Source organism: Lithobates pipiens, unplaced genomic scaffold (genome assembly GCF_037356315.1).
Source record: "Lithobates pipiens isolate NorthernLeopardFrog02 unplaced genomic scaffold, aLitPip1_a1.2 Scaffold_8, whole genome shotgun sequence".
Taxonomy (NCBI): Eukaryota; Metazoa; Chordata; class Amphibia; order Anura; family Ranidae; genus Lithobates; species Lithobates pipiens.
Window position 1 is genome coordinate 580,813,948 of NW_027507903.1, and position 26,558 is coordinate 580,840,505.

Consider the following 26,558-nt stretch of genomic DNA (forward strand, 5'->3'; position numbering starts at 1 on the left):
GTGTAACTCTGTGGTGAGAAGGAACAGGCTCCTATCTGCTATCCCAGACTCTTTTAAAGAGATTTCCACTCACTTCTTGTCACAGTGACAACCATTTTCACTATACAGGAAATGAGAGAAAATCTGCAACAGGGACACAACACAAATCTGACAGGGATTCTGGTATTTCCCTAGTCTACTGAAGAAAAGTATTGTAATTTCTGTTCGTGTTGCTGCTGGAGATTTGGCAACCTTGTTTCTATCCCATCTAGGGAAACCATGGTCACTGTGACAGGAAGTGAGAGGAGATCTGAGAACCAGATGGCAGTAAAAACATGGTAGGTTTATCTTTTATCAATGGAAACCTCCATATTTCTATCCCTGTGGGTTTCTTTTAAAATAAATAGCTATGTTGTTATATCTCATCTGTAATCTATCATTGCTAAATAGCAGCTAAACTCTGATCCAGATTTTCATCTGACCAACATTCCTGTCTTTAGTGCTGTGCCTCCTTTCTACAGACTTTTACCATCAGAAAATGGCGGCCGGCTCACCTGGTAAGCAATGTTATGGATTGTAATGTGATGCATTCCTGCCGTGTCACTTTTGAACAAAGCGTGGATGTAGGCACGGGTGTACCTAGACAACAAGAACAAAAAAAAAGCATTTAATACATCAATATAATTTCTCGGAGTCTAAAAGCATTCCTAACTACTGAACTACTGTACGAGACAAACTACTGAACTAGACATATAACATTCTTGAATTCATATGGTTCACAATGCTTTCCTGTGTAAGAGCTCTACTCCATTAACCCCCCTAGCGGTAATCCTGAGTCTGGCTCAGGTTAGGAATTTGCTGATAGAAGCGGTAACCCCGAGCCAGACTCGAGATCGCTTCGCTGGATGCAGGGGAGGACACAGGGAGACTTACTTACCTTGTCCCCTGGATCCAGCGATGTCCCCCGCGCTGTGTGATCGAGCTGCCCTCCGCTCGATTCACAGTGCCGAATGCCACCGAGCTCCGTTCCCTGCGACGTTACGGCGCACGGGAGCGGAGAACGGCGGCAAATTCAAAAAAGTAAAAATACACAAAACACACACAGCGCTGTATTCTTACAGATTACAGTGCTGTATTAAAAATTACACACCCCCTTTGTCCCTAGTGGTCTGTGCAGTGCCCTGCATGCACTTTTATATTATAAATACTGTTTTTTCTGCCTGGAATTTGGAGATTGTCCATAGCAACCAAAAAGTGTCCTTATCAGTGTTTTTGGATTTGATTACATTATTGAATAATTTTTAGTATTCTTTATTATCCTATAAACTTTATCATACCCGGGATGTCTGCTAGACTCTGGTTTGAACAGATTTAAGAGAGTTATTCCTAAGAATTACAGGACTACAAAATAAAAACGCCAAATTCCCATGCAAAATAATTGTACTGCTTTCAGCACCTAAAACCGGACTGAATCATACCGCCAGGGAGGTTACACAACTCCATTAAAATAATGCGCTTTAAAGTGACCCAGTCTCCGATTTAAAATCTCAAATCACGGCAGAACTAAACTAACTTCCACACCAGCGCTGTACTGTTCTGGAGCTCCCTCACTGGCTGACGTCATCTTCAGACAGTATTCCAATCTTTGGTCATTCTGATTGGTCAAAACTGTATACTGAGCTGCACCTGCGCAGCTCAGTGTAATGTGCAGACAGACAGGTAAGAAACTTTATTGCAGAAAAGACATACAATGAGGGAAAAAAGTATTTAACCCCTGCTGATTTTGTACGTTTGTCCACTAACAAAAAAGATCCGTCTATAATTTAAATGGTAGGTTGTTTTAACAGTGAGACAGAATAATGACAAAAATATTCAGAAAACCGCATTTCAAAAAAGTTATAAATTTGATTTTCATTTTAATGAGTGAAATAAGAATTTGACCCCTTAGCAAAACATTACATAGTACTTTGTGGCAAAACCCTTGTTGGTAATCACAGCGGTCAGATGTTTGTTGGCCACCAGGTTTGCCCATCTCAGGAGGGATTTTGTCCCACTCCTCTTTGCAGATCATGGCTGACGTTTGGTAACTCGAACCTTCAGCTCCCTCCACATACTTTCTATGGGATGAAGGTCTGGAGACTGGCTAGACAACTCCAGGACCTTAGAGTACTTCTTCTTAAGCCACTACTTTGTTGCCTTGGCCATGTGTTTTGGGTCATTGTCATGCTGGAATACCCATCCAGGACCCATTTTCAATGCCCTGGCTGAGGGAAGGAGGTTTCTCACCCAAGATTTTATGGTACATAGCCGCGTCCATCATCTTTTTGATGCGGTGAAGTTATCCTGGCCCCTTAGCAGAAAAACACCCCCAAACCATAATGTTTCCCCTTCCATGTATTAAGGTGGGTATGGTGTGCGAATTAAATCGCACCAACTGTTGTCACCCTCTCACCAAGCTGCTTGGTGATGGTCTTGTAGCCCATTCCAGCTTTGTGTAGGTCTACAATCTTGTCCCCGACATCCATGGACAGTTCTTTGGTCTTGGCCATGGTGGGGAGATTGGGATCCGATTGACCGATTACTTCTGTGGACAGGTGACTTTTATACAGTTAACAAGCTGAGATTAGGAGCACTCCTAATCTCAGCTGGTTACCTGTATAGAAGACACCTGGGAGCCAAAATTGATAGGGGATCAAAGACTTATTGCACTCATTAAAATGCAAATCAATTTAGAACTTTTTTTGAAATGCGTTCTTCTGGATATTTTTGTTGTTATTCTGTCTCTCAATGTTAAACTAAACCTCCCATTAAAATTATAGACTAATCATTTGTCAGTGGGCAAACGTTCAAAAATTAACAGGGGGATCAAATACTTTTTTTTCCCCCTCACTGCAGTATGCCATGTATGTATGTATGTATGATCTCTCTCTCTAATATATATATATATATACATACATACACACACACACACAAAAAGCCAATGCACAATTTTTTTTAAAAACTTAAGTTCCACTTTAAAAAGTTACCTGTAACAAAGGGATCAAAGTTGTACCTCTCCTGCTGCCTGAACCACTGAACTCCACTTTAATCCGTATAAATAGTCCCTGAAATCCAAACCCAATATTTCCATGAGTGTAGGTCTTCTGGGTCTCCACAACACTCACAGGTTCCTCCTGGTGACCTCCATATCACAGCAAGAGACATATGTGGCTATCAGCAGGTGGAAACAGCAATAACTGTGCTGGACCCAGGAGATCGACACTTATGGAAGTCTTGGTTGCCCAGCGGACTTCTGGGGACCATCTTTACTAATTGGAGTGAAGTTCACCAGTTCAAGCAGCAAGAGTATTACATGTTCTATGTCCTATTTGCAGGTAACTGATGAATGTGAGCTTTTGGATCAGAGACAGGATCACTTTAAAATGAGATCGGAAATCTCAAAATATAAAAACAGTTGCATAGATCAGAAGGTTGAGGAAAAAAAAAAAAAGACAAGTTCATCCAGTTCAGCCTATGTGTGTGAGAGATTTGTATTCGTAAACAATTGCCATTGACGTGTATATATTGCTTCTGAAGGAAAACATCTAAAAAAACATATATTAAAGTTGTCGACATGTGGAGGGAGTTCCACATTTTTTTACTGCTCTAACAGTAAATAACCCTTTCTGCAATGTAAAGTTAATTCTCCTTTATTCTAACTTTAAATCACCTGTCCTCCTCAAGGACCTTAGAGTGGAGTAAACAGTTTGTCACAATGACTGGAGTCACCTATGCTTCAACAGTCTGACATCCACAATGTCCCTTGTCAATCTTCACCGCCTCCTTCCAGGTGCTGGTCTTCGACTGATGTGGGAAGAGAGGTCACTACTGCACATGCACGGGAGTCATTAAAGTAGAACTATAGGCAAAACTTTTGTTTCATTTTGGATAGAGCATTAGAGGGTTATCTCCGTCATATTTTTTATTTATTTTTGCCATTGGGGAGATTTTCCTTCACTTCCTGTCCCATATGAAAACAGGAAATGACAAGAAATCCATGCAAATTAAGGGAATTCTCTGGGAACCCCCAGGTCACCAGAACTAGTGTCCCTTTTGGAAGATTTCCCCTGTATTCGTTTTCTGGGGATACCCCAAAAGGTGTAATTTTCTTTTACTTTCAGTGACAATAATAAACAGGACAAATATAGAGAGGGTAATTCTCCCTAACGGAGGCACAGACAGCAATAAAAACCTGACAGGTGTTCGAATACATCTTTATTCTATCCAAAACAAAATTATGTTTCCTTTATTTATAATTTAACCACTTCAGCCCCTGAAGCTTTAACCACTTCCTGACCAGAACATTTTTTGTGATACGGCACTGCGTTAACTGACAATTAAGCTAGAGCTTTTTTATTCTTTTGCGCTATAAACCAAAAAAAATAAAAAATAAAATAAATAATAAATATAGTATTTATTTTTATTTGTTTTTTACTATCTGCTATAAAACATCTCCAATTAAAAAAAAAAAAAAAAATAAAAATAAAAAAAACACAGTAAAAAAAATAAAGTTAAAAATACATATATTTTTGGTAAAAAATAAAATAAAAATCCCAATAAGCGTATATTGATTGGTTTGTGCAAATAATATTGCGTCTACAAACCTATGGGATACATTTATTGTCTTTATTTTTCACTAGAAATGGTGGCGATTTTAGTGGGACTGTGACATTGCGGTAGACCAATCTGACTCTGTCCCCAAGTGACACTTTTTGGGGACCAGTGACACCAATAGTTATTAGTGCTAAAAATAAATAAATGCATTGTCACTGTATAAATGACACTATCAGGGAAGTGGTTAACATCAGGGGCAATGAAGGGGTTAAAGCAGACCTTCAGTCATTTTTTCATCTTTACAAATCTTCCGCCCTTGTCGTTTTAAATTTTGGATAGTAAAAAATATTTTTTTTTCTGCCAGTAAATACCTTATACAGCCCCCTTCCCGTTTCTGGTCTGGTCATTAGCCTAGGCTTATGACATCATGTACAGCTCTCTATCTAACTCTTGTGAGAGTTTGCCAGGAAAGGAATGGGGGATGAGACATAAGAGGGCCAATGAAAGCTGCAGAGCTGGAGGTGTGTGTCTGTGTAAATCCAGGAAGTGAACAGGCAGCAGCTTCAGCTGCCCACAGTTAAAATGGCTGCGGCCAGACTCAGCAGAGGGAGATTTCATATTTGGCGAGTACAGAATCACAGTATATATAAAATGTGCACACTGGTTGGAGGGAAGCTTCAGAATGGCAAAGATGTTTTATTACAGATTATGCAAGCAGACTGTAGTTCCTCTTTAAGTGTGCTCTTAGCGAGGGGGGGGGGGGGGATGCTGTTACTGGAAGAAAACAGATTTGTGTTCCTGCTTAGTAGAAACACAAGATCTCCATTTTCCTCTAGCAGAACAGCGATCTACCTTGTTTACATAGGGAGACCGCAGTTCTGCTTCTCTCAGTACGATCGCTGGGTTCCCAGGTGTCCAATCACAGAGAGAGTAGGTCACCGGCGGTGCGTGCCCCAGACCCGGAAGTAGCAAACAACATACAGGTACTATGTTTCACCCATTTTGTTTTCTTTTCCTTTTATTTCCGTTGTTTGTTTTTGCCAGTTTTCCCTCCTTTAAAGAAATAAGTATGTAGGACGCAGAATAATGTAATGATTATTTAAGCGAATTTATACACAATAACGTAATGTAATGTAATGAGATTATAACACTATGTATATGGCTTGAGGTGCTTCTCAAATGGTTGTATGGACTTTTGTAAAAATTAAAAAAAAATAAAGGAAAAGAAGAAAAAAAAAAAAAAAAACGCTTTGCGCAGCCGGGCCACCCTGCCACAGTATATGTGCGGTGGGCAGTCCAGAGGCAGTCAGTCAATCTTGGCACACTGGCATGGAGCTGAAATTGTAAGCAGAAGTGCGCATGCACAGCTCCATGTACATTCTGCAGAGGGTTGCAAACAAGCAGGTAAGTGCAATAAAGAGCTTGCCTGTTGGCAATTATTTATTGCTTGCTCCAGAGTGAAAACTGTAATTTATGTCATGGATCTTCATAGCAGGCGTCCTCCATCCCGCTTATTCATTTTGTTGCCCTTAGCTGAACGCTTTCTAATTTAACAACATCTTTCCTGAGGACTGGTGAGCAAAACTGAACTGCGTGTCCAAGGTGAGTCTGACCCAGTGTTTTGTAAAGAAGAATCATTGATTTATTCCTCTACAATTAACATTAGCACCTACTTTCTTTGCAAAGCCAAAACCTGACCCTTTTAACAGATCATACCAATTGCAGGAGATAAAAAAAAAAAAAAATAAATAAAAAAAAATGAAGAAAAGAAAAAATAAAAAAAATAAAAAAAAAATAAAAAAACACCCAGCTAGCTCGGCTATGAATATTCATTAGTTTAAGAACACATCACATCAGCGTAATCACTGATAAGAGCCGTTATTAATTCTGAAATATAAATTACCATCAACAGACAGTAAATATGAATAAAAAAAAAAAAACACATATCTTAAATGATTAAAATAAAATAATATTTCAAAATGCACAAGGGAACTTATCCGTGATTACTTCATTTGATGTGTTTTTAAACTAATAAATATTCATGATTGGGGTTTTTGTTATTAAAAGCTTTTCTAAACCCAAAAACAAAGATGTAACATATTGCAGCTTACTAGTCCTTAGATTTGGTGGCTGCATTAATTTTCTTTTTTTTTTTTTCTTTTTTTTTTTGAAAGGGCAACTTCACTTTTGCCAGGAAAAAATATAGCAAAAAAAAAAAAATTATATAATCGCATAACAATTGTGACAATCACACTGAAATTGAATGACCTTTCATTTGCAATCTGCAGCTCTGCAGTTTTCTATAAAACGCAATGCAATATGGCTACCTGGGGGCCTTCTGTACACAGATGGCATACGGCAGGGGTAGGCAACCTGGGGCCCTCCAGCTGTTGCAGAACTACAAGTCCCATCATGCCTCTGGGAGTAATTGCAACTGCCAACCTTGCAATGCCTCATGGGAAAATGTAGTTCCACAACAGTTGGAGGGCACCAGGTTGTCATTCCCTACTTGTGTGATTGGCGCACTGATGATTATTCCAGAAGTCTGCACTAAGATACAAAAATAGAAAAAACACTAATAATTAAAAATGATAATGCTAATAATTAATAAAATAAATAAAAATACTAATAGTTAATAAAAAATGATAATACTCATAATAAAATAAATAATTGATTATTTATTATAAATTATAATTTATTTTATTATGAGTATTATTATAAACTATTAATTTACTAATTAAAAATAAAATACAAAATCAGATTTTGGGCATCCCCTGCAACAAAAACTTAATTTTGGTGAGGAACTCCCAAAGGGAAATCACGCCTAAATGGATGCCATCCCTGCCACTTTCCTCAGAGCTCTGAAGAGGCAGCAGCCAATTGATAATTATAAAATCATTTCAATGCAGATTCATCCTGCACACAGAGGGGGATTTTTTCTCCTCAACAAAAGTGGAGTTACTCATTAAGTATATTTTCTACAAGTACAGAAATCCGATGTCCTGCAATGCACTGAAATTTCAAACAACATTATCAGCCTTCCCAGTTCTCTTCTATGCAATCTTTATCCCTATGTAACAGAGATGGGGAGAAGAGGAAGGGTTCCGTATTAGAAATAAGGAGAGTAGCCTAGTGCGACTACACTGCTATGCCATAGATACAGTACAGCGAGTGAGTGTTGTCACCCTAGGACAGGAAGTGTGAAAATAAAGAAAAAAAAAATGTAAAGTCGGTGTACTTGCCTATTCTGCAGACAATCCGGTCTCCAGCGGCGGATGCTGTGTGAGGAGAGGACAGACAATGGCTGGGAAGGGACGTCACCCATAGAGTTACCATGGGGCTTCCATTGCCGGCTGTCTCTCTTGCACACGCCTCGACACTGAAACCGCTGCTGACAGCTGATGCTGGGGCCAGACCGGACCGGATAGTCAAAAACAGGTATTTGCTCGTCCCCCTTCCCCCTCAGCCAAAAGATGGCAAATATGGCACCGGAAGGGGGGGGGGGGGGGGGGGTTGATGAGCAGAGCTTCCACTTTTGGGTGGAACTCCGCTTTAAGGCACAGCTTTCTAATAGAAATGAATGGGGCTGCGACACACACAAATTGAGCAAGGATCAAAAAAAAAAAAAAAACACACCACAATATTTTATACTTTTCTGCTATAAAAAATATCCAATAAAAAACAAAAATCTAATTTTGTCATAAATGTAGGCCAAAATGTATTCTGCTACAGGTCTTTGGTTAAAAAAAATAAAATAAAAAAGTCAATAAGTGTATATTAATTGGTTTGCGTGAAAGTTATAGCATCTACAAAAGATGGTATAGATACTGGATTTTTTACTCTACTAATGGTGGCGATCAGTGACCTATAGTGGTACTGTGATAGTGTAGGGCAATGTGACACTGGCGCTGGGGGGGGGGGGACTGCCACTAATGCCAATACAGTGATCAGTGCTAAAAATAAGCACTGTCACTTACTAATGACACTGGCTGGGAAGGGGTTAACATTCAGGGGCAATCAAAGGTTTAACTGTTGGCTTTAGATACACTACTACTCCTCATAACAGGGTGAACAGTATATGGTACAATAAATATGTTGTTATTTTTACCTTAGGCACGTTGGACATTTACAGTCTTTGTCTATAGGTTGGAAATCTTTTGCAAACTGTTTGCTTTTTATTTGCAAGGAACCCCATGGAACCAAAGCTGAGCCAAATCTCTGCAAAAAAATAAAAATAAATAAATAATAATAAAAAAAAAATATGAACAAGGATCTTAATCCAACTGGCAACACAGGATACATTGAAGCAAGCAATGCCATGTACAAAACATGGCATAGTAAATGGTTACATGGGGTTAGTGAGGAAGAGTTTACATTTCTGTCAGGCTTTTTTCTGGCCAAGACACAGAACTGAAAGGCACAGACAGCAAACAAAAAAAACACACACACAGAAGTATTAAAGAGGAATTCCAGGTATGGCTATTTTTACATACAGTCATGGACAAATATATTGGCACCCCTGCATTTCTGTCAGATAATGCACCACTTCCCCCAGAAAATTATTGCAATTACAACTGTTTAGGCATTCTCAGCTTTCTTTCTTTTGTTTGTATTGTATGACAAAAAAAAAAAAAAAATAGGATTTTTAAAAACGGCATACCTGTAAAATCCTTTTCTTTTGAAGTACATCACGGGACACAGACCCATAGTAATTACTATGTGGGGTTATAGTCCACCAAGTGCTGGACACTGGCACACCCTAAACAGGAAGTTTCCTGCCTATATAACCCCTCCCATACCGGGAGCATCTCAGTTTTGTAGCAAAGCAATACACGTGTATACTAGAAAGAGGGACGGGACCTCTGTGTCCTGTGATGTACTTCAAAAGAAAAGAGTTTTACAGGTAAGCCGTTATAAAAATCCTATTTTCTTTCATTGTACAACACGGGACACAGAGCCATAGTAATAAATTAGTGTGGGATGTCCCAGAGCAATGCCAACTGAGGGGAGATGGACACAACAAAAGTAGGGCACCATGAGATCAGAGGACTTACACTGCTGCCTGCAGTACACTGCGCCCAAAGGCGACATCCTCATGTCTTTTTACATCCACCTGATAGAATCTGGTAAATGTATGGATTGAAGTCCAAGTTGCGGCCTTGCAGATTTGAGCCATTGAGGCTTGGTGATGCACTGCTTACAAAGCACTAAGAGCCCTAGAGGAGTGTGATTTGATTTGAGAGGGTAGAAACTACCTCTTTAAACCATAAGCTAAAATGATTACCGTATATACTCGAGTATAGGCCGACCCGAATATAAGCCGAGGCCCCCAATTTACCCCCAAAAAAACTGGCAAACTTATTGACTCGTGTATAAGCCGAGGGTGAGACATGCCTGTCCATCCCTGTGTGTGTGTCCGTCCATCCCTGTGTGTCCGTCCATCCCTGTGTGTCCGTCCATCCATCCCTGTGTGTGTGTGTGTCCATCCATCCATCCATCCCTGTGTGTGTGTGTCTCCATCCATCCATCCATCCATCCCTGTGTGTGTGTGTGTGTCTCCATCCATCCATCCATCCCTGTGTGTGTGTGTGTGTCTCCATCCATCCACCCATCCCTGTGTGTGTCTCCATCCATCCACCCATCCCTGTGTGTGTGTGTATCTATCCATCCGTGTGTGTGTGTGTATCTATCCATCCGTGTGTGTGTGTGTGTGTGTGTGTGTGTGTGTGTGTGTGTGTGTGTGTGTGTGTGTGTGTGTGTGTGTGTGTGTGTGTGTGTGTGTGTGTGTGTGTGTGTGTGTCCAGCCTACCTTTGTCCCGAGCCTCCGTCCCGTGCCTTGCCTCCGTTCCGTCCCGTGCCGTGCCTTGCCGTCGTGTCGTGTCGTGTCTTGCCTTGCCTTGCCTCCGTCCCGTCCCGTGCCGTGCCGTGCCGTGCCGTGCCTTGCCTTGCCTTGCCTCCGTCCCGTGCCCTCTTCGGCGGCCATTGTAAAATTCAAAAGCCGCGCCTCCTCCTTCGCCTGTGATAGGCGGAACACTGAATTTCCCAGCAGCCTGTGTTCCGCCTATCACTGACGTCGTATCATCCTCGTCCGTAGTACGAGGATGATACGATGTCCGTGATAGGCGGAACACAGGCTGCTGGGAAATTCAGTGTTCCGCCTATCACAGGCGAAGGCGGAGCCGGAGGCGCGGCTTTTGAATAGTAGAATGGCCGCTGTCTGTCTGCTCGACACGCTGATCGAGCGGGCAGACAGCGATGACTCGAGTATAAGCCGAGGGGGGCACTTTCAGCCTCAAAAAAGAGGCTGAAAATCTCGGCTTATACTCGAGTATATACGGTACTTGTCGAATCCATTTAGAATAGTAGATTTCCATGCTGCCTGTCCTCATTTAGGACTTTCAGGCAATAGGAACAAAACATCAGTTTTCCCAATCTGAACAGTAGTCTTCAAGTAGACTGCTTTTACCACATCAAGAGAATGTAGCGATTTTTCTTCCATAGAACAGGGTTCTGGAAAAAAAAAAAAAAAAAAATGAAGCTAGAACAATAAGGTTTAGATAAAAACCTGATACTACCTTCAGTAAAAAAAGGTAGGATGAGGACACAATATTACCTTATCCTTGTGAACAATAATATGGCTCTTTACAAGAAAAAACAGCCAATTCTGATACCCTTCTTGCAGGCAGACATGGTTACCAGAAGAAAAATGTTTCCTGGTCAAAAAAGGACCAAGGGAATATGTCGTATCGGTCCAAGGCTGTTTTTGTTATGCTGCCAAAACTAAATTCAAGTCCCAAGGGTTAATCGGTGACCTAACCGGGGATTAAGCCGTGTTACCCCCTGAATAAAGTTACGAACCAAAGAAGGCAAAGCAAGTGGTCGTTGAAATAATACCGATAAGGCAGAGACCTGTCCTTAGAAAGCACTCAAGGCCAGCTTTATTTTTCACCCCATTTGCAGAAAGTCAAGGATTCTACCTTTGACCTATTTCCTGGGGTGCAACCCCTGGTTTCACACCAGGAGATATATGCTTCCCAGACTCCATAATATAGAATTATGGAGGCTGGCTCTCTTGCATTAACCAAGATAGAAACCACTGAACCAGACAGCCCATGTTTCTTCAGAGTGTGGGTCTCAATATAATTTGTAAAGTAGGATGGCATACTGGACCTTGCAAAGGAAGGTCTGGCCGTGGCGGTAGAGTCCATGAGTCCCCCTACTGTCATCTTTACGATTTCTGCATACCAAAATTTTCTGGGACCCGCTGGGGCCCACAAGAATCACTGACTTCCCTTCCTGCTTGATCCTGTAAAGAAGTCGTGGACGCAGGCAGAATAAGAGGGAATGCATAAATCGGTGAGAACCAATTCCACGGGAATAGCAAGGCATCTGTTCCGAATGCTAGCGGATCCTTTGTTTTTAAACACAAAGTTGTTGATTACTTTGTTGAACCGGGACATAAAACAGATCTACATCTGGGATTCCCCAACTTTGACATATTTACAGGAAGATAAATCGGGTGAAGGAACCATTTTCCTGGAAATAACTGCTGGCGACTCAAGTAGTCCGCCTGCCAAATTTTCTATTCCTAGAATGAAGACTGCCGATAGGCAAAGTGCATGGTTTTCTGCCCAAGATAGTATATGATTCACCTTTCTCTGGACCGCTCAACTTCTTGTGCCCCCTTGGTGAATACAGACCATTACTGTGGCATAGTCGGATTGAATCCTGGCAGGACAATACCATAAACTGAACGTACAGGCCCTCAGAACCAAGTGCTCTGCCTGAATTTCTAGAATAATGGGCAAGGCCACATCCGTGGTAACTGAAGGAAATCCCCCTTTGCCGATTTTTGGATATTAACCGTAAATGGAGGCTTCAGCGTACCCAGCCTACAGCCCCTGGTATTTCCAGGTGGTTCATCTGGGTACTAACCAGAGTGAATCCTAAAATGATAAAAATAGTGAAACCTTGTGTTAGACCCTCAGCCGGGTGTTGGTAGACAGTGATTTTATTTTTTTATTTTTAGGTATTAGACAAATTATCTAAATGATTTAGACAATCTGTTTACCGTAAACTGTGAAGTGATATATAATCATACAAAAAGTGACTATTCCTTCAAAAACAATACAAAACACCTAAATAAAATTGACACCCAAACAACATGCGAAATAGAAATGTTATTTCCCTTTAATGATTATGGGGTGAAGATTGTGTCCCCAGTTGTTCTCATTAGATTGTGTTAAAAGAAATATAAAAGAATAAATCTGGTTATATATAAAAATATAAAATGTGTTGGGTCTTAGAAAGCCCTATATATATTTTTTTTTTTTTTTTTTTTTTTTTTTTTTATTTAGGGTGGCTTGGTGGTGTGAATTTGAAAAAAATGCGATAAATAACGAAAAAAAAAAAAAATTATTATATGTATGAATGTGGTTCAATCTAGAATATATACACACACACACAAATACTCCAAACATAAAATGCAAAATTCGATATATTTGTCTATCTATTAAATATACTAGGAATAAATAAAATTAAAGTCTGTGAAAAAAGTGACTTGTGCCCAAAGTGACAAGTGCTGTGGCTAATCTTCTATATGCTGGAAGGAAGGTACCGGTGCGGTCATGCAAATAGTGGCGATTTTATACGGGGTTCCCTTAGGGGACCATAGTTCACCATAGTTCAGCCCCGGTGGGAGTGTCTGGAGGAAGCAAAACTCCCCAAACTTACCGGAGGTCTGCCTGCTAGCCGGAGGAAAAAAAAAAAAAAAGTCGACTGCTTCTGTGACACAGCATGATCTCTGAGCAAAGTATGAGAAGGTACGTGCTCCAGACAGCCCCCAGTGGTGACACTTAGGCATGACAACATTTACTTTAAAGGAGACATTTCATAAGAAAATTTAAAAATTCCTTAGAAAATGCTACACACCCAATCTTTACCCTTCTCGGTGGGTTACGTTAACAAACCTTCAGGAACCGGGGACCCTCGGGGAACCCACAGTCCTGGACTTGTAATAGCACCCCGTCAGTAAAACGTTATGGCCTTAATACCAAAAGTACTGGATCCCGGGGTCCAGCTCTCTAAAAAGAGAAGAGTTTACAAGCAAAACCTAGTTTCTTTGTATATGAGGCCCGGGCACCATTCAATTTGGCCTAAAAGACACTTTGAATAGATCCAGCTGCATAGCTAGCCCCAGCAAGGATTGCTCCAGTGGAGCACAGCACATCTTCAGTCATGACCAACACCTTAGACACGGGCGAAAAAAACTGAGATACTCCCAGTATGGGAGGGGTTATATAGGGAGGCAACTTCCTGTTTAGGGTGTGCCAGTGTCCATCACCTGAAGGTGGTCTATAACCCACATAGTAACTACTATGGCTCTGTGTCCCGTGATGTACGATTAAACAAAAAGCCAAATTGGACACATTCTACGCAGAACTCCAAAAATGGTCTAGACAAAATTATTGGCACCCTCAATTTAATATTTGGTAGTACACCGATTAGAAAAATATAACTGAAATCAATTGCTTCATGTAACCATCAATGCATTTCTTACACCCCTCTACTGGAATTTTGAACCACTCTTTCCAGGTCTCTCAGATTGGAAGGGTTCTTTTTCCCCCCAACTGCTGCTTTGAGATATCTCCACAGTTGTATGGGATTTAGATTTGGACTCATTGCTGGCCAGTTCAGTACTCTGCAGCACTTTGTCTTGAACCATTTCTGGGGGCTTTTTGATGTGTCCTTTGGATCATTGTCCTGCTGTAAGAGCTATGACCTCTGACGGAGACCCAACTTTCTGACGCTGGGCCCTACATTGCACCCCAGAATTCTTTGGTAGTCTTCAAAATTTCATAATGCCATGTACACGGTCAAGACATCCAGTGCCTAAAACGGGAAAACAACCCCAAAACATCAGTGACCCTCCACCATGTGCAACTGTAGGGACTGTATTCTTTTCTTTTAAGGCCTAATCTCTTTTTCTGAAAACAGAATGATGGGCTTTACCAAAAAGCTGTAATTTTGTTTCATCTGTCCACAGCACATACTCCCAAAAGGATTTTGGCTTCTTTAGGTAAGTTTTGGCAAAATCTTTGACCATTTTTTTTTTCTTTTGTCCATGGAGATTAGCTACAGTGTCATGGACTGTAACAATGACAACTTGACAATGTTGTGAACAGTGGATACAGAAACATTAAGATCTCTGGAGCTGGACTTGTAACCTTCAGATTGTCACTGCTTCTCCACAATATTTGTTCTCAAATCCTCAGACAATTCTATGCTGCCCTTTCTCTTCTCCATGCTCCATATGGCACACAGAGACACACAACAGAAAGGTGGAGTCAAATTTTCACCATTTTAACTGGTTCCCGGAGTGATTTCTATATTGTCAGCACCTGGTAATTGATTCAGGTGAGTTTAGTTACAAATTACAGGAGCATCACAAACTTGGAATGCAATTATTTCTTACAATTTTGAGAAGGTGCCAATAATCTTGTCCAGTCCATTTTTGGAGATTTGCATGGAATGTGTCAGATTTGGCTTTTGTGTCTCTACTTTTTTGTGTCATACCAATACAAAGAAAAGAAATAAACATGAGAATCCTAAACATTTATAATTGCAACAATTTTCTGGGCAAAATGGTGCATTATCTGACATAAATTTAGGGGTGCTAATATTTTTGGCCATGACTGTAGACACATTGGTGCAGCCAATACCATACCTGTGGGATCTCCTCGGAAGCTGGAAAATCACCATACTAGGCACCTACTCCAGTGATCTCCATTAGCTTCCTGGACCCATGCCCTGCTGCATTGTAGGAGGAAGAAAGGGGCATAGTTATAAAGAAGTGAATGTGACATTTACTAAACATTCCCAGGTATTTAGCCTCTTTGCAAACACATGCAACAGAAAGATTCCCCTGCAGCGTATATTTGGTAAACATTTAAATCATTATTTTTCAAATATACCCCTTTGGGTCTTTTCACACTGGGTCAATGCAAGGCGCTCCGAAGTCACCCCCAAGTAGTTCAGAAACCTTTTTCCAAGTTGGATCATCTTGAGTAACTCCGATTAGAATGGTTCCATTGCACTGAATGGAGCACGACTTGTCAGGCCCCAGTGTGAACCGAGCCTTAGCGTTTTTACATTCCAAAGCAAGTTCCTCTATAATCAGCTATCAAGCCCAAGATGCCAAGCTTTAATGATTTACCTCTGCTGGGGCAATCTGAGAATGTTATTGATGTGCAGAACGAAGTGCATTTCCCATAAAAAGATTAACAAAGTTCAGATAAACAACAATTGCAAAATGTGGAATTTAAAGGGGTTGTAAAGACAGAAGTTTTTTTAATCTCAATGCATTCTGCGCATTAGGATAAAAATCCTTGTGTGCGCAGCAGCCACCCAACAGCCCCCAGAATACTTACCTGAGCCCCATCTATATCCAGCAATGTTCACACGCCCCTCTGCCATCCAGGACTCTCCCTCCTGATTGGCTGAGACACATCAGCAGCTTAGTCAGTCAGTTAGCCAATCAGGAGAGGGGGGGGGGGCAGAGCAGAACCACAACTCCTTGTCTGAATGGACACAGGGAACTATGAATCGGCTCGTGTGCCCCCATAGCAAGCTGACGCCAAGAGGACAATCTGGGCTGCCCTGTGCAAATCCACTGCACAGAACATGCAATTATAAACGCGTTTGTCATTTAAAAAAATAAAATAAAAACACAAGACTTTAGTATCACTTTAAGCACTTTGCATCCAAAACAATTAAAAGTTTTCACATACATGTTAAAATGTGCTTTTTTTGCTAGAAAATTACCTAAAACCTTAAATAAATTATCATTTCTGAAAGCAGATCCTGTAGAATAAAATGATGCGTATGCTGTTTTTTATACTTTGCATGTAATTTACGCAACTGTTTATCCAATCTATAATTTTCAGGAAAAAATACACCAAAATTTATATTAGTGCACACAAAATAATTCCGATTAAAAATTTTTTTTAAAAATTGAAAAAAAAAAAAAAAAAAAAAAAAATGGGTTTGCACTGAGTAAATAGACATGTGAAGCCTTTAAATTGTGCGTACCTGTGACAAATGGCAAAAAGCAATCATACTCAGAATTATTTATAGGTAGCATTTGTATATACCTTCACAGGCTATCATTTTAGAGTAACAGGGAATGATGACCCTAGAATGATTGCCACTCAGATATTCGTAGCAATACCCAACAAATGTGACGTAATTGCAATTACATACTTAGAATGCAAGCTCCAATGAGCAGGGCCCTCTGATTCCTCCTGTATTGAATTTAATTGTACTGTAACTGTATCGTCTACCTTCATGTTGTAAAGCGCTGAGCAAACTGTTGGTGTAATATAAGCCCTGTATAATAATAATGTGGGTGGGGTGATTACTTTTACATTCATTTATTTTTTTACCAAATTTTTTCTCATTTAACCACTTAAGCCCCTGACCAATTTGCAGCCAAAGGACCAGGCCCCTTTTTGCGATTCGGCACTGTGTGAGACGTGGCTCCTAAACAAAATTGGCGTCCTTTTTTTCCCACAAATAGAGCTTTCGTTTGCTGGTATTTGATCACCTCTGCGGTTTTTATTTTTTGCGCTATAAACAACAAATTTACTTTTTGCTATAATAAATATCCCCAAAAAATATATATAAAAAAAATTTCCCCTCAGTTTAGGCCGATACATATTCTTCTACGTATTTTTGGTAAAAAAAATAAAATAAAAATTTAGCGATTACTGATTGGTTTGCGCAAAAGTTATAGCGTTTACAAAATAGGGGATAGTTTTATAGCAATTTTTTTTTTTACTAGTAATGGCGGCGATCAGCGATTTTTATTGTGACTGCGACATTATGGAGGACACATCGGACATTTTTGACACATTTTTGGGACCATTGTCATTTATACAGCAATCAGTGCTATTTAAATGCACTGATTCCTGTGTAAATGACGCTGGCAGTGAAGGAGTTAACCACTAGGGGGCGGGGAGGGGTTAAGTGTGTTTTTTTTTTTTTTTAACTGTAGGGGGGTGTGGCTTGGCGTCTGAGGTCACTGATCGTCTTTCCCTATAACAGGGAACAGATGATCAGTGACGGGCTCAGTAGGAAGCACGGGGAGAGGTTTGTTTACACAGACCTCTCCTTGTTCTTCAGCTCTGTGAACCGATTGCGGGACACCAGCGGCAATGGAGTTCAAGGAGCTTAGGACCGGGTACGAGATTGTGCCCAGCCGTGCCATTCTGCCGACGTGTATGTGCAGGAGGCGGTCCTTAAGTGGTTAAAGTATACTAACTAAAAGCACAACTTTTTTCCAGTTTTTAGATACAATGGGGAGGGATTACTGCGGCACCATCTCAGTCCCATAAACTGGATTTGGTGGCTCTACAGTGGCCCAGATAAAATTTTACTTAAAAGTAGGGAGCTGGCAGCATATAACAGTAACAAACTCATGATTGCTGCTGCAGCCGTGAGCTTGTTTAAACCCCTGGAGATTACTTTTTTTTTTTTAATTTCCACTGGGAAGTAGTCATTTGGAGCCACACACCAATGTAATCTACGTGGACTAGCACTTCTCGATCTGTCCTAAGATAGAAGGAAGCCTATGTCTGCAAGACACAGAGGCACGTAGGACTGATGCTTCTATGTGAACCAATGCAAAAATATGAGTGCTGCTCGAGGCTCCAAAAGATTCCCTTTTATAGGAAACTGCTGAGAGTGCAGGTGAGGATGGAGCTCGTCCCAGCTCCGCGGATACCAATACAAAGAGAGGAATCTGATAAGCTGCCTATCACTAAAAAAATAAATAAAAAAAAATAAAAAAAATAATAAAAACCATGTGTGGAAAGTGAAAACAGCCTTAGTCCGGGGTCCATGCAGGCTACCTCTCCAATGCATTTTGCCCTGTGGGCAGGGCAAAAGCGTTGGAGGGGTGTGGCCTGGACAGAGTCCAGGCTGAGGCCGTTTTCACTTTTCGCACATGTGGTTTTTTGTAGTGATGTGCAGCTTATAGGACTCCTCTCTTTGTACTACTAATGGTTCTACTTACAGCTGTCCTTGTGGGGAAAACACAGTCAAACATGTCACAACCAAGGGCCACACACACCACCAGATCAGTGGCATACCTGTAAAGAGGAAATAGAAGATGGTAAGACAGATATATGGATGAGAATAAACAATAAAAAAACAACATGACAGCTAAACATACACAAAATATTGTCTTTTGAAACAGATAAAATGATAAATGTAGTCTGAAATAAGATGGGATACCTGGGCAGTCTTCAAATGTTAACCAAATATAAAACACTTCCAATGAGGGCTCGTCATAAAGAGCAAAAAAAATAAAATAAAATAAAAACAAAAAACACTAGCTGTCAGTATAAACCCAATCACTCCAGTGTGAGCGATATTAATAAAAATAAAAAGAATAGTCATTAATAAAGTGGGGTTCCACCCTAAAGTGGAACTTCCGCTGATCGGAACCCTCCCCCCCTCCGGTGTCACAATTGGCACCTTTCAGGGGGGAGGGGGGTGAAGATACCTGTCAAAGACAGGTATTTACACCCACTTCCGGGCATAGACTCCCGTGGGAGTCTATGCCTCTTCCTGTCCTGCCGCACTGTCTGCTGGGACACACACGGGTCCCAGAGACAGCGCGGACAATTCCTATTGCGCTGCGCGGCTCGAACCGGGAAGTGAAGCCGATTCGCTTCACTTCCTGATTCCCTCACCTAGAATGGTGGCGGCAGCAGCCGAGCGATCGATCGGCCTCGGCATTGCTGGACCCCGGGACAGGTGAGTGTCCATTTATTAAAAGTCAGCAGCTGTAGTATTTATAGCTGCTGGCTTTTAATATTTTTTTCCCCCAGTACAGTCCCGCTTTAAAACCAAATATTGCCGAGTATCCAGGAGAGTGGATTCTGGAATGGACAGTGTTAAAGATCCTCCACAAAGATCTGGGAGAACCACCAACTGTCAGCACATACAACAAAAGCAGAGGGCGCAGATTCAAGTGTAGTAAAAATTACTTTAAATGAAAATAAAAACAGCCAATTCAGCATTCCCATAATGAAGACACACACCTGGTGGGGTTTTCACTACACTTGTATCTGTGCCCTCTGCTTTTGTTTTATGTAATGGACGCTTGTCACCCTGTGTAATATTACAGATTTCATAAAACTCAAAACCCATTCATGCAAACACAAATACTTTTTCTGTGTATTAAAGTATATGTGCAGCCAGAATCTATTTTTCAGTAGGTTTGGCATCATGACTTACCGTACAGTTTTATTAAATCAAATCATTGTTTGTGCTTTATTGCAAAGTTTCCTACCAGGAGATCCAGAAACAGCATTTCCTCTTGCATGGTGACAATACTAAGTCAATGCCTCACAATTGACAGCTGCATTGTTGGCCTGTGGCTTAGCATTGTCCGTTTTTTCAGTTTGAATACATGAAAATGTGTATTTCCATACATTTTGTACCGCCAAATGGGCCCTAAAGCTTTTTGGCTATTTTTAAATATATAGTAATGCAGAGGTATAGTGGTAGACTAGACTTACCCAACTCCCATGAGGTAGCGAGGCTTGTCCCTGGGTAAGTGGTCTGTGCTGAGGGTCACCATCTTCCAGAAGTGATCTTTCTCTTCCCCTCCACTAAGGCCACCAATAGCAAAGCCGGGGACATTCCGTTTGGTCATCTCTACAACAACAAAGAAATGTATCTAAAAAGGGGGACGCCAGCTACAAAAGGGAAGTCTCACATACTTTGACTAGTAGCAGTCTGTCACATTCAATTGCACGTTATGTAATGTTAAAAAGTTGGGTAACTTTTTTTTTTATACTGTAATTTAGGGCTGTGGAAATTGATTAATTCTTGTGATCGATCAAAATTATTTTGATTGGTACTCACCTCTCCGCCGGCTTCCGGATCTTCAGGGAGTTCCATTGGAGATCCAGTGACGTCACGGACATCGACATCACTGGACTCGTGACGTCAAAGTTCTGATTGAACGCAACATGTACAGGGGAGGAGCTACACATGACGTCACCCACTGCTGCCTTACGGAACTAACACGATTGTCGGCTTTACATGCTGTGTTTTTATCATCTTTATGTGAGTAGTTTGTGTTTGAACACAAAAATTAAATCTTATACTTAAGCGGTGAACACTTCGATCTTTTCTTTCTACCCATGACCTGGCGTCCTTGCTGAGATCTAAGGAGACGTGAGAGAAGTTTATGGTCCGTGTTAACCCTTTTGATTCCCGCTTGCATGACCACCTGTTTGCACAGGGGTCCATGCCATAAGGTGAGAGTGATTAGTTAGACCAGAGATGGAGGTATTGTCACGCTACTGTGACAAAAAAAAAAAAATTACGTCAGTGCTACAGTTTGAATTTAAAACATATTTGTGTGAACTGTGAAGTTAAGTCATGGATTGTGGAAACTAACTAGTGTCGGGTGATTGTATATATTGTATACCACATTTACCACTGACTAATGCCGAGTTGCAATGCAAGGAGATTAGCTAAAAGTAGTTGGATCTGTATGTGCGTTATAATTAATCAAAATTAGTCAAATCGATAAAAAAAAAAAAAAAAAAAGACAATTAATCGAACATGAAAATGTTAATTATTAAACAGCCCTTGTATCAGACAACAGAAGCACAGTGCCATCAGTGGGCTCTGCAATCCTAAACCCTTTGTTTTCTGAATAAAGCACGGAGTCTGCATGTGATCACTAAACCATAGCTGACATAGTAATCATACATCCTGATGAATCCCAGGTTGGAAGCAGGCGAAACATGTCATCAGAGATGCAGTCCCTTTCCCTACAGCCCAATGCCGCACCCTTTGATAGTCTGTGTAGGCTGACCTGAAGGCAGGAACAAACTACACAGCAGCAAAATACCACCAGTCATGGTAGGCCATTCTATATATTGAGACAGACGGTTCTGTTGTAGCAGCCATCATGGCCATTCATCGCCAGTTATAGATCTCCATATCGAGGAATAACATACATGTAGGATGAGTGGTTAGAAGTGATGACCACCAAAGCCTGGAAGTGCCAAGATGGGGTATTACTCTCCAGAGTGACTTATATCATAAACCAGGGGTGCCCAACCAGTGGCCTGCGGAGCTCTCTGATGTGGCCCGTGACCTCCTTCAGTGGGATGGCAGATTGGCAGCCCAGATCATGGATTGCAGACCCGACATCCCAGAGCATCTGTGTCGTTAATGAAGCCGGCAAAGCAAGCAGCTGTGGAGCAGAGCTGTATAAGCCGATGCTTCCTGTATAGCGCCGTATCTTGCCACAGGCGGAGTGATACCAAATGCACTCTGCCGGGGATAGCAACAGCAGGCGATACCCGAATGGAAGAGGTTTTAAAGGTGAGTTTATTACTAAAATTGCAGTGTATATATGGGCATATCTTCACAGTGATTACTGCTTTCAAACTGATCCGCAGGTGCAGTGCACCTTCAGGTTACCTGCACTGAGGCATAGACTTCTGTTATTACCTGCGGGTTTGGTGAGCTTTCAGAAAGTGCACCACACCTGCAGGATATAATAGAAGTCTACTGCAAAGTGTAGAGAACCCACAGGAAAAATATAGGTGCACTGCGCTGCATTAGTGTGAAAGGCCCCTTTCACACAAATCGGTCCAACTCAATCAGACCCTCCATTCACCTCTATGAAATGGCAGATGTAAACAGATTTGTGTCCTTTTACACCTGCCTACCTCCAATCTGATTTGCAGAAAAAAAAAAAAAAAAAAAAAAAAAAAACACACAGAAGGGGGATCGATCCCCTTCCATCAGGGCGGATCGGAGGACCCATAGAGTAGAGTGGACTGTGTCTGTGTTCGCTCTGCACGGACCTGTCATCCGCCTGCTCTGCTCATTGTGTCTCGTGACCGGTTACCAAGTCTCTTAAGTTGCCCTCGCTCTTCAAAATGTTGGGCACCCCTGTGATAAACAAACTGCAGTCACTGCAAACTTTGTTTCAGCATACTAACCACATGATGATCTAAGCTTATAGACTGAATGAAAGGTGCAGCCTGCTATAGCGTGATAGGTTTTATTAAAGTGAAACTAAACTGTATCTGAGCACGACAATTCAAAAAACACTATTTCATTCCTTTTTAATATTCAAAGTAAGCTCACCCATGTCTACATAGTCTAATTTGCGGACTCACTCCCTTCTTCCTCCAAACACGGAGAGAGTCCCCCTCCTCAGGAAGGCACATGTACATTCATGCCAATTAACATCTAAAATGATTCAGAGAAGGATTAGGAAAAAGTGCTGTGATCAGACGAGACCAAAATTTAGCTCTTTGGCATTAAAGAGGAAGTAAACCCTGATGGGTTTACCTCCTCTTTGATTCCCTGCAAAGGTAAAGTATAATGGACTACTATGCATCGCATAGTAGCCCATTATGTGTCACTTACTTGACACAGGAGCCAGCGAAGTCACCGCTGTCCCCTGTAGTCCAGAGCCTCCATCTTCTTGGTGGGTCTCGCTGCTCCAGCGCTGTCATTCGTAGGAGCGGCGATGACGTCACTCCCGCGCATGCGCGCGGGAGCCGCCACTCGCGGCATATCGCCGTTAACTGCGGCGCGCTCAGTGCGCCTGCGCGCCGCTGTCTACGGCGCATGCGCCATAGACAGTAGTGCCTGTCTTTCGGCAAATATCTCCTAAACCGTGTAGGTTTAGGAGATATTTCTTGGACCTACAGGTAAGCCTTAATCTAGGCTTACCCGTAGGTCAAAGTGGTTTGTAAGGGTTTACAACCACTTTAACTGGACTCGCCATGTTTGGAGGAAGAAAAATGCTGACCATAACTCTAAGAACACCATCCCTACAGGCAAGCACAGGAGGTGGAAACATGATTCTTTGGGGCTGCTGGAGGGAGCTGAAACTTCAAGTTGTCGAGACACAGCCAAGAAACCTTAAAGGATTTAGAGAAGATCTGTAAAGAAGAGTGGACCAAAGCCCAAATATAAATTTCTTCAAATGCCTACAGCTACGTAATGCCTTGCAAACACAGGCAAAAACTACTATGTTACAGCAGACAGACCATGCGATAATTCAAAATATCCTTATGGAAAGTGATAAAAAGGGAATGATCTCCAGTTACTACAATATCCTACCAAGCTACCTTGTAGGCAGGGATGAGAGGGTGATGTAGGGCCCATTGATGGGAAGAGCTGGGAGTTATGCCTCTCAGCTGCGCCCCTGGTCTTAGTATCGGTGTCCCAAAAATTGTCTCACCTATACCTATTACATAGGGCTTACTGGACTCCAAAGAGGCTCCACAAATGGGGTATCAGGGACTCTCCCCTCTGTCCAAAATGTGAGTCTGACCATGGGGATCTCCTCCACATGTTTTGGAAATGCCCCAAGCTTTTCAGATACTGGAGGGAAGTACTAGACACGATATCCACAGCATACAGAATAACTGTACCAGGGATCCAGTTGTCTGTCTATTGGGAGCACTTGACAATGAAACACCAACTCCAATACATATAGTGATCCTGAGACTACTCTACGAAGCGCGCAAGCTAATTGCCCAACAGTGGATCACTCCAAGAGTCCCCACCAGAGGGTAATGGGTGGACAGCGTCAACAAACTACTAATTAGAGAAAAACTAAACGTATCAACACAGAGAAGTCCCACGAAAATTCTACTCAATGTGTTGAGGTTGGAGGTCCCGGGACTAGCCCCTTATCAACTAATCAAAGACAGGATTGTTATTAGGATAGATGCAAAGAAAAAACAGTCGCCTGGTAACCACCAGCTATGAGAAACACAAAACTAAAAGATAACACTAATACAGATAGGAGGTCAGGTTGCAATAATCTAAATACATTGATTAAACTTATGGTCGAGACATGCAAAGCTACAGGAACTACAAGGGTCAATCGTGTCTACCTTATTCTCTCAGTTATGTTCTACTTAAATACGACTCAACAATAGAGCCACTGCACAGTACAAGTGTATACAATAACATATAAAGGAATGTTCCATGGTTATATTCCGTTAAAGGTTTATTTTATCTTTTCCTTGATTCATACATATATCTGTACATTGAATGACTTATATCATTTACTGTGCAAGATAAACAATAAAAGATTTTTTCTGATTAAAAAAGAAAGAAGTATGGACCAAAATCCTTCCCGAGATGTGTACAAACCTGGTAACCAACTACAAGAAACATCTTACCTCTGTTCTTGCCAACAAGGGTTTCTCCACCAAGTACTAAGTCATGTTTTGCTTGGGGATCAAATACTTATTTTACTCACTGAACTGCAACTTAATTTATAGTATTTGTTTTGTGTTTTTTTCAGTTTTTTTGGTTGATATTCTGTCTCTATCTTTTAAAATACACCTATGATAAAAAATAAAAAAAAATAAAAAATTATAGACCCTTCATTTCTTTGTAAGTGGGCAAACTTACAAAATCTACAGGGGATCAAATAATTATTTTCCCACGGTAGACTGATCACATGGTGCAGCTGGATATTCCTGACCAACTTACTGCTGTTACTGTGGCATTTGGAGGTTTTGCAAAATTCATCAATTGTATCCCAGGCATTATAAGAGGGGTGATCACTGCCCCCGAATGGATCCTCTATTGGGAGAAATAAGGAGCAAATCTATGAAAAAGTGCTACAACATTATAGACAATGTGCCCATGCTTAGTAGGTATATTCCATTTGGGTACGATATTTCTAACTATTGTAATAACTTTTTTGCAACATCTGTAATCGAATGGGAGTCAATTCCTATAGGCTCAGTTCACACTACTGCAATGTAAATGATTTACAGTGCGATTATGTGGTGTGACTGCATATTCCATGGGTCTAAATCACACTGTAAAATTGCACCAAAGTAGTGCAGGAACCTTTTATAAAATGTCACCGTTCTGAGATGCATTGATTATAAATGTGCACCATTGAAAACAATGATATTACCATTGTCATGCAGTTCTGTGTGACTCAAGTCACATCAGAAGTCGCATTAGTGTGAACCAGACCATAAGCTAATGTTAGGAAGAGGTGTAACCTCAGTTGAGGAACTGCAATTTTGATCCAGATGTGATTCAAAGTGATTTAATGACAGGGAAGAGGTGTGACAGGTCCAGATATTTGGTGGTGTTAAAGCGGAGCTCCACCCTAAAGTGGAACTTCCGCTCAGTGGATTCCTCCCCCCCCCCCCCTTCCGGTGCCACAATTGCCCCCTTTCAGGGGGGAGGGGGTGCAGATAGCTGTATAATACAGGTATCTGCACCCACTTCCGGGCATAGCTAGCCGCAGATGCAATGCAATGTTAGTACAGCGATCTCCCCTGCTGTTCTATTGTGTTCTTACAGAACACTCCAGCCAATGCTCTGAGATACTGGTTGAGAGCACTGATCGGGAGACAGTCTGCAAACCTTTTTCAGACATGCCCCTTTGGCAAAAGCCGGACACAGGTGCCAAACGTCAGCCGGTTTCAATTGAACCAACCGATGACGCCTGACATTCGGCCCGTGTGTACTAGGCTTAACAGCCAAGTTTAACAATCATCAGCAGTGCAAATTGTGGGCTGGTAGCTGTAAAAAGGGAGGATGTAGATTAAAAAGTGTAACTAAAAAGGCAAATTTTTATTTTATTTTTTGTTTTGGAGAGAGTGCAGAAGGATTAGAACACTGGTCAGTTTTTATTTCTGTCTGTGTCCCCTTTAGAGATGATATTCACCCTCTATATTAGTCATGATTACCATCATCATTGAAAGTGAAAGAAAATCCCAAATTTTGGGTTGTCCCTGGAAAAGTAATAAAGGGGAAATCTTCCACTTACAACAGTTCTGATGACCTGGGGGTCCCCAAAGAATTCCCTTAATTTGCAGGGATTTCCTCTCACTTCCTGTTTGGCTATGGCACAGGAAGGGAAATATCCGTAATGGGACACAGATGGG

The 26,558-nt window shown here is 41.3% G+C and overlaps 1 protein-coding gene across 2 annotated transcripts in view; it reads right to left on the reverse strand.

The window, feature by feature from the left end:
* QTRT1 (queuine tRNA-ribosyltransferase catalytic subunit 1) overlaps nucleotides 1–26,558 on the reverse strand; it is a 44,211-nt gene that overhangs the window by 934 nt on the left and 16,719 nt on the right. For both annotated transcript variants that reach the window (XM_077470270.1, XM_077470269.1), the window contains 4 exons: nucleotides 20,160–20,298; nucleotides 18,647–18,722; nucleotides 8,681–8,790; nucleotides 534–618 (listed from right to left, as the gene is read on the reverse strand). In XM_077470270.1, the coding sequence (XP_077326396.1) occupies nucleotides 534–618; nucleotides 8,681–8,790; nucleotides 18,647–18,722; nucleotides 20,160–20,298 (410 nt within the window). The remainder of the gene's footprint in view (nucleotides 1–533; nucleotides 619–8,680; nucleotides 8,791–18,646; nucleotides 18,723–20,159; nucleotides 20,299–26,558) is intronic.